An 8,949-nucleotide genomic window follows, 5' to 3' on the forward strand; every position below is an offset into this window, starting at 1 on the left:
TAACCTATGCAGCTGAGGTAATTGATCTTTTGCTTGGGTTAAGACTGTCCACATTAAAGCCAAAGATGCATTTCTCATGTGTGTGTATTCTACAAAAGCAGACAACCTAACTGACTGCAGCGTGAAATGTTGACGAAAATGTATCGATGAAAATTATACCAGCACTCCCCCTAGAGGAGATAGACGGTAATAACACTAATAGTAGCCTGTGGCATAATGTTATGGACACTGGCAACAGTATCAGTAGCAAGATAAGTACAGAAGCCACCACACACAACACAAGGCAGTCAAAGCATTACACCATCTTTTAATATAATGCACCTGTAGAAATATAAATGCAGACTTGTCAACAGGACCTGCTCCTGTTTTCATGGAGACTGAGGCACCTTTTTTAAACCTGCTCTGATCTTAACACTTTTGTTTCACACATTCAGTTTAAAAGTCATGTTGCTATTTTGGCCTAAAACCTGACCTCTGGCCTTCCCAGCAGCCCAGCACAGGCCCGGCTCCATTGGCCTGGTTGGTGTGTCCATCGGAACACGAAGGCCTCCCATAGGTGGAAAGCTGAGGAGGCCCAGTCTGCTATGCACAGCTGCTGTCGGGGCGGCTATAAAAAGTGTGTGGCGTCCTGGCTGCAGCGCACTGTTGGTCAGCCAGTGGGGCACAAGTTAGAAGGGGTGAAGGCAACAGGTTGGCTTCAAGGTAAACAGAGCGTAAGCATGGCCGGTGTGCATCGTCTGGTTATTGTCCGCCACGGTGAGAGTGCCTGGAACCAGGAGAACCGGTTCTGTGGCTGGTTCGATGCTGACCTCAGTGAGAAGGGTGTGGAGGAGGCGAAGCGAGGGGCCCAGGCCATCAAGGACGCCGGCCTCAAGTTCGACGTGTGCTACACCTCCGTGCTGAAGCGCGCCATCAAGACCCTGTGGACCATCATGGAGGGCACGGACCAGATGTGGCTGCCCGTGATTCGCACCTGGAGGCTGAACGAGCGCCACTACGGCGGCCTCACCGGGCTCAACAAGGCCGAGACGGCCGAGAAGCACGGCGAGGAGCAGGTGAAGATCTGGCGCCGGTCCTTCGACATCCCCCCTCCACCCATGGACAAGGACCACCCCTACACAAAGGTCATCAGTGAGGTGAGATGAGGGACCCAAAAACTATGACTGCTCAGGAGTCTACCAGCATGTTGTTGTAACCCTCCACTTCTTCTTACATCCAGTCACGGCGTTACAAGGGCCTGAAGCCCGGGGAGCTGCCCACGTGTGAGTCACTGAAGGACACCATCGCCCGTGCGCTACCTTTCTGGAATGAAGTGATTGCTCCTGAAATCAAGGCCGGGAAGAACGTCATCATCGCCGCCCACGGCAACAGCCTCCGTGGAATTGTCAAGCACCTGGAGGGTGAGTCTAACAGCTAGCAGACGGAGAAAACTTAAACTATGACAGAGAGAGAGAGAGAGAGAGAGAGAGAGAGAGAGAGAGTTGTGGATCGCAATGTGTAAAAATAGCATGCAGGAACGCTCCACCAGAGCTCAGGGACAGGAGAGGGTCATGAGCTCGGTTCCCGTTACAGTCATGACCTTTATGTAAAAAGCTTGACCTTTTGGAGGTGGCCTTGCATGGATAAGCTACACGGGACAAAGGTAAATGTCAGACAGTACAGCAATAGTAGAGGTCAAGACGCTGGCGTCCAACGGACGGAGAAGCTGTTCCTGCGACTTGCTCCAGACGTTTGTCTGATCCGTTGATCTGCATGTTGATGCGTCTTCACAGGTATGTCTGATGCAGCCATCATGGAGCTGAACCTGCCCACAGGAATCCCTATCGTGTATGAGCTGGACGCAGACCTGAAGCCCGTAAAGCCCATGTCCTTCCTCGGCGACGAGGAGACCGTGAGGAAGGCCATGGAGGCCGTGGCCGCCCAGGGAAAAGCCAAGAAGTAAAGCTGCTCTGGAGACAGACTGACCCCACCTTTGTTTCCCCTTCGACCTTGTCCTGCTGCCCATTCGTCCCTCCTTGCAGTCCATTCCAACTGGGGAAACGCCTAATGGCTATTCTGGACACGGGCCACGTCCAGCGCATTGGCGTCCTGCTTGTGTGAAGGACACAGGGATGACCTGTCAAACCAAGCAGCCAGATTGGCCCCACATTTCACGCAGCCACATGCCTCTCCGTCCTTTGAAATCGTGCTCAGGCCCTGTTTTGTGGGCTCCACATCCTGGTGCAACCAATAAAGAAGCCAAGTTTTTATGTAGGCCTGTGTCTGCTCATCCTTATCGTATATTTATGTGCTTTCCATTTAGAAACCAGTGATTTCAGCAGTGCAGAGGTGCTGTGAAATCTTATCTAGGAGGAGAGAGAGAGAGAGAGAGAGAGACAGTCTGAAGCATAAGTTAATGGGTTCATCCTGGCAGGATTCCCATGATGCGGAAAAGAGCTTGGTCTTGAGTTTTTGCTTGTCCTGTGCTCTAGATAGATCACTGGAAAACACGCAGACAAAGTACTACGAGACCTATTGTGTCAACATATTAGACCTGCAGGTGACAAATTAAAGACAAAGCATCTTTTCCAGCAGCCTCAATTCTGCTAAATCCTATAAAGTGACAAAGCAAATAAGACATTCGTCTAGTTTGCTGCAGCCAGTGGCTTTTTGCTGGCAGCATTAAGCTCGACGTTTTGGAGGAAGCATCACTGCCGCTCAATACCAACTGTCCTGAGTCATTATATGTGTTAATGGTCAAATAGGTCCATCTTGTCAGGTGTGGTCTCTTGGGTGACAGTGCCCCATCTCATTATAAACGCTCAGTAAAAGGGATAAATGGTAGCATCTGCTGCTACCTTTCCACCCTCCACATTTCCACCCACACCAACATATTTTTTAAAAATGGCCTGGTGAACATGCAGCTTTCTCACATTGCTGTTTAGACATTCATTTGTTTTTTACGCCAATACACAACAAAAGAAAGACTGTGTGGTGCGACCCGGATCAATGCTGCACCAATGGGCACTGAAGTGAAGCAAGACAAATGTTTAACCTGATGATGGCACTATAACAAAGCTTAAGGATCCATAAACTAAAATTCAATTCTTTCAGTCAGAACCAAAGTAGTGAACCAACACACTGTACTGTGGCAAACACTTAAAGGAGATGCTACTACTGCATATCACAGCAACAAAAGCCACATAACATAGATTTAAACTCGTAGTAAAGCTTTTTATTACTATTAAATTGTACATTTAAATGCATTTTTAAAACAACTTTTAAATAACAGTAAAAAAACAGGACACAGTTGAGCAGGATCATATGTTCTGGGTGGAGGTTAATATTATTCTGCCATCTACTGGCCAATAACAGAAACACCAACAGAGCTTGAATGAATTAGTTTGATTTGTGTATGATGTAATACTGGTCTGATGGATATCTGACATCGGCAGTAGAGATGTGAGGAACCCAGCGTTGGTTTTAGTACAGTTTACTCAGTTTCAGTTTTATCAGACGATTGCTTCCTGAGGGACTTTAAGAAGTTGGGGAGAGATGCGACCTTGTATGGATTCTTCTTAAAAGCAAGAGCTTTTTTTGTTTCTGCTTGGGCTTCATGTACATACTGTGCACTTTCCATTACGTTCCTTTCTATGTTGTTGACGAGCCCCCCCTGGTAGAAGACAACCATAACTGATGAGTCAGGGTTTTGATCTCTGATCAGAATACCATTTTACTCATGAGATCATTTAAGGTGTCTCTCTTACCTGAGAGTCCATCATCATGGCAGTGAAAGTAAATATCTCATGCATCTCCTTGATATCTGACTCAAGACTGACAATATTCTGATGACGTGACTCAATCTGATTCAGGGCTTCGCTTGTTCTTTGGGCATCAATGTTGACCTGTTGAAGAGAAGATGATTCACATTACACCTGCTGAATCAGCCAGAACAACAAATTAAATAAATTAAAAGGAATCCTACTGACATCAGAAATGAAAACGTCAAGATTGCCGCTGTTCAGCATCTCCTCCAATTCTTCATCTGTAACCACTTTATCCACTGAAATGGAAAAAGCAGTAAAGATTTTTAAGATAAAGCAAATGATAGACAACACAATACATGGGGTGTGCACAAAACGGGCCATATGTAAGAATGGCGGAACCAGTGTCCATTTGTTTTGTCAACTCACTTATCTCCAGCTGTCTTTGAATTTGTGCTTTGCATTTGTCTCTGAAGTCCATTTGTGAGCTATGGTGGCCCCTCATGACTTCATAGAACTGCTGAGTCAGATATGAATGCTGTTGAAAGGTAAAAGACAGAACTGGACATTACTGGAAATAACACAATATAAATAATCATATTACAGATAGACCTTTATCTGTAGTTATCTTGTCATTACAGGTGATTATGCATAATCTGCCTCGTTGTGTTTGACTTACCAACGATTATCAAAATGATTGCTTATAATATGCTAAAGATAAAGTGGTCACAAACCTGGTTTTTCATAATACGTTGAATTACTGAGGGCCTATTACCATTCTCATCCACAGGTATGTTTTTTTGCATCACTGAAAAACATATGAATAACCAACTTCAAGAGTACAAACGGGATAATTCAAACATCAAGCCTGTCTTAAAGTCTGCTAATTAAACCCAGTTACTTTTTGACAGTTCACAGCAAACGATTGCTCTTGTTCTCAGTGGTAGAATGGACTGTGTTGATTTGCAAGTCAAATCATTTGTTACAAACACACACTCCCATAATGCTAGGAACTGTAGGGTTCCTCCTCACTGTGTATTCTTTCTATCGGGTCAAAGAAATGAATCACTCACAGTTTAACTTCACTTGGACGAGGTCTACACTCTTCTTGAACTCATTGTTCTGCAGCTCCAGCTCATCATTGCTTCCTACAGGAACATCAGAACCAGTTTAATAGAGGGGACATTTCAGCTCCTTTACAAATGCATGTGTCATGTTTTTCTTTTCTATGTAATTATCGATTGCCAAATTACTGTACTTACTGACAAAATGTGAAAACTTATTGCAAATAGAGCGTGCAAAACTGAAGTCTGAACAGTTTTTATGCTATGCATTTTGATTTTTATGCCATTTGCTGCTGGTATTGTATTAACACGTAATTGTGGATCACGCCTCCAGTCTGGTCTCGTCTGTGTGTTTCTATCTTCTCTGCAAATAGACACAGGCGTGTTTGTCAAGGGCTGCTTTGTTTTGTTTGCTGAGCCCTCCAGGGGAACAGCAGCGTCCAAGCATCCAGTGCAAAAAGTTGAGCAAGAAGCCTTCGAGCGTCTACTGTCCTGACATAAGGTCTCACGTTTATAGAACCACGGACTTACTCCTGTTTAGGCTGTTGTTGAGGATGTGGCGCTGCGCCGTCATCACGCGCTCCGCCTGAAGGGACAGTTCCTCTACGTGTTTTCTCAGCTCCACCACCTGCGCACGCGCGCGCGCACACACACACACACACACACACACACACACACACACACACACACACAGGTAGAAAACGAGGTGATGCCGCCGGATGTCAGACAAAGCAAACGCGCAGACCCGTCGTAACTCGTACCATTCGGTGAACTTCGTCCACGTCCGCGTCTCTGACTCCGGACGTCGTCGTCTTACGCTGCTGTCGATAAAAAAGGGAGGATTCGTTCATCACCTGCTGCTGCAGCGCACGTCAACAAACGGAAAGTCCCTTCAAAGAGGTGTTGGCTGGTAACTGCGTGTGTTCAGCCGGACGTGTACGTTGTCGGTAAATACTTACAAATGCCATCAGTGCGTCCTGACTGAATATCAAAGCAGAAACAAATGTTGAAACAACTTCTGCTACTTTCGCTATTGACCACCGGTGTCGGCTGGTTGAGGAGCCGAGCGCACCCTTATGATATTAGGCGCGAGCCCGTAGGCGCGTCTCCGTAAACAAAAGAGCCAATCAGCTGCGAGAACATTGAACCCGGAAGAGACACGCCTAAAACGACCGTTAGGTAAATGGACAGGTGTTTGCCGAGGTCTCTTTGTTTTCTCTGTAATGAATAGTTTGGCATATCTGTTCTTTGTACAGTCACATCTTATAAACACTTTTTATTTGTCCAACATAAATGATTTCTAGCACTAGAGCCAGGCTAAGCCTCAAGATCTCCCCCTGCCCTTATTTGTACTGTTTATTGTGATGGTAAACACTGAAACGCTTCCTCCATCTGGGTCATTGCAACTTAATGATGGCTTCTCTAAGCGGTACCTGCAAGCCTCCTTTTTCATGTGCTTTGCTGACTGCAATCTTATTTAGAACACAGTCATACAATGCATCTGTTTTCATTGGCCCACATTGATTCTTTTTATATTCACCTGTTTCTATGAAGCCTTTATCAGGATGGTGGACATCATGGCTCAATCATGGAGCATTTAATTCACTGATTCACTCATTTGTACATTTCTGCTGTTTGTAACTGTCTGTAGAATTGAGTCTGTGCTCGGTGACATGATCGATGACTGCATCTGTCTCCTCAGATATTTATTGTCCCAGCAGGTTAATGAAGAGTTCCTTCAGACACTTACAGTGTCTTACGTCTTCAGTCAGTGGTTTTCAGTGTCAGTGGTGGTTTTCATAAATGCAGCATCTGCTGGTGAAAACACACTAAAGGGTTCTGTTTCTTGGTGTGAGTTATAAAGTTCAACATGTTTATATCTTTTAACCATTAGCCAAGTGTTATATTTGCACATGTGTCTTACTGTTTATTGTTGACCTTAACAGGCTCAGTTAGTTTTCAATGTAAATGCTGTGCTCACATTTAACTCTACTCCTGAAGGCACTTGGATCCTGAGGGTTATCATGATGTTTGCTCACTGACACCTGACATACACACCTGTTCAGTCAGTCACTTAAATATAAAAAGTGTCTGTACCACCTGTTGATCCAAATTCATCTGTAGATCTGACATATTTTCACCTTTAATTTTACAGTTTAGGAATTGTTAGTTAGGAAGTCTGTAGAAACATGTCCTGTTTCTGCCTATAACGAGTAATAAACAAACGAAATAAACAAAACGTTGCATTAGACATTTTCAGCTGTCGACATGTAGTATTTATTAAATGGTTATATCTAAACATTTTTGTTTAGCCGGAACTGTTTTAGTAAATTTATTATATATTTTCTGGTGTAGTTCTGCTTTCCTACCACTAGAGGTAGCTTTAACATTACAATTGGAGCATGTTGTTTGTATGAACTCTGCATTTAGCCTTTAACTGTAATACTCAAAGCTTTGCAGTAAATACATTTTTGACAGAGTAATATACAATGATAAATACATTTTTATAACAACAATAGTTTGTGATCTCGAACAGATCAAACAAATCAGGAGATACAGTTTCTGACTCAGCAAAGAAGACAGCATTTCATACAGTAGCATAAGCATCTTTCTTGACGTATGTGTTGATATTATAATGTGAAACCAATGCAGTATAATGCAACACGTATTAGGGTTCTTTAACCCTTATAGACAGCGCACAGACAACATCCTTACAGGAACCCCTGTAGTTTTGGCCAGCGTCCTAAACAGTAATGAGTTGCTAATTACTAATGAGCTTTTAGTCCAGTTGGTACTAAATCTAAAGCAGATGTGACAGCCAACTCCCTCCACCTGCACTTGTGCCTCAGCCTTTACTCTCATGACAACATGGCTCTGAGGGATAGCAGCGATGGAGCTTAAGATGCTGCAGCATGCTGCTGTGATGCAAAGCCGGGTAAGACTCCTGTGCAGAGCGAGACGCTGTCTGGCAGTGTCACTCTGAATTAGCTGAGTCTGGGGAGCTGCTCTCTACAATCCGAAAAGGAAGAATTGGAATAAAGCTAAAGTCAAAAGCCTAATCATTACCTGGCAGCAATAATCAGCAACTCCTCGTTGCAGTTTCAACGTGTGGCGTCTGAGGGCAAACAGGAATGATCCCAAAGCATACGTGTCTGTGGAGGGACTGTGAAGCTGTAGTTGGGCAGACTGACCTACCTGTAGAGCAGCGCAGGCTGACTTATTTCTATTAACAGTTTTCAATGCAAATCAATAATGTATGCTCGCTGGCAGCTCAGCAGCGCTCGGCACTGATTTCTCAGACTGGAACACGCAGGAGTCGGCAGGCAGGCAGCTGGGAAGCAATCTTGCTCCATCAGTGATGATGAATCCCCAGTGAAGGCGTACAGTAGATACAGTGGGACACGAGTGGGGTCCAGCACAGCATACAGTACATACACTACGGCATGGCTGCTTTTTGGTGTAGTCTCATCAAAGCAAGAATGAATGCAGTTACAAACTGTTTGTATAAGGTTTCACGCGGCGCATACATAATTTAATAAAGCGTGCACTGGCTGCTCGTATTCCTGCACTGTTTCCTATTTTTCAATCTATTCTAAATGCCATCATAACACACATGCTGTTGTTCTGTCCATGGTAGGGGTGAACTGAGGGGTGAACATGAGCCCCAACGCATGATCCATCTAATTAACTAGACGGGCGGGGCTAGAGGTTTGTGCAAGCCTTCTTAATTGTATTTCCACTTTCATGATTAAAAGCGTGATGTGATATAATCATGTAATGCTCCATGGGAGGCGAACAGCACTAACACGCCCTGCGTGAACACTCCAAACAGGCTTTACACTGAATGTCCACATCCTAAATCCCAATCAGGAAGTTGGTATAAAATATGTTTCGGATCCTCCACTTTATCTCTTGTCTACTTCTGCTTCTACTTACACTAGCAGGGACATCAGTCACCTGTTAATTGACAGCTGATCACTAATTACTGATGATTCACAGTGACTTCACCTGAAAGGAGAAGAGAGACGAGGTGCGACGTCAGTGTGGGAAGGAAACAGGAGGGAGATGTGTCTCCTGAACAAATTACTCTAATCGCTTTAGCCCATCGTTCTTCACACGTTTGGCGCGGCTCATTCTCTAAT

At 44.6% G+C, this 8,949-nt stretch overlaps 2 protein-coding genes across 3 annotated transcripts; one reads left to right on the top strand and one right to left on the bottom strand.

Moving 5' to 3' along the window:
• Window positions 1-630: 630 nt before the first annotated feature.
• On the top strand, window positions 631-2,080 carry pgam2 (phosphoglycerate mutase 2 (muscle)). The gene is made up of 3 exons (XM_029169944.3): window positions 631-1,136; window positions 1,220-1,400; window positions 1,773-2,080. Exons 1-3 carry the CDS (start codon window positions 720-722, stop codon window positions 1,940-1,942), a joined length of 768 nt encoding a protein of 255 aa, XP_029025777.1. The 5' UTR covers window positions 631-719; the 3' UTR covers window positions 1,943-2,080.
• A 1,112-nt stretch (window positions 2,081-3,192) lies between these two features.
• LOC114867438 (syntaxin-2-like) lies at window positions 3,193-5,925 on the bottom strand. 2 transcript variants are annotated; one of them, XM_029170103.3, is made up of 9 exons: window positions 5,767-5,925; window positions 5,569-5,628; window positions 5,339-5,435; window positions 4,817-4,891; window positions 4,478-4,551; window positions 4,173-4,281; window positions 3,969-4,042; window positions 3,747-3,884; window positions 3,193-3,652 (listed from the first exon to the last, which is right to left on the bottom strand). In XM_029170103.3, exons 1-9 carry the CDS (start codon window positions 5,773-5,775, stop codon window positions 3,473-3,475), a joined length of 816 nt encoding a protein of 271 aa, XP_029025936.1. In that variant the 5' UTR covers window positions 5,776-5,925; the 3' UTR covers window positions 3,193-3,472. The 2 variants fall into 2 exon arrangements, with proteins under 2 accessions (XP_029025936.1, XP_029025937.1); XM_029170104.3 differs by having other exon boundaries at window positions 5,569-5,625; window positions 5,767-5,910.
• Window positions 5,926-8,949: the final 3,024 nt, after the last annotated feature.

This window comes from Betta splendens, chromosome 12 (assembly GCF_900634795.4).
Source record: "Betta splendens chromosome 12, fBetSpl5.4, whole genome shotgun sequence".
Lineage (NCBI taxonomy): Eukaryota > Metazoa > Chordata > Actinopteri > Anabantiformes > Osphronemidae > Betta > Betta splendens.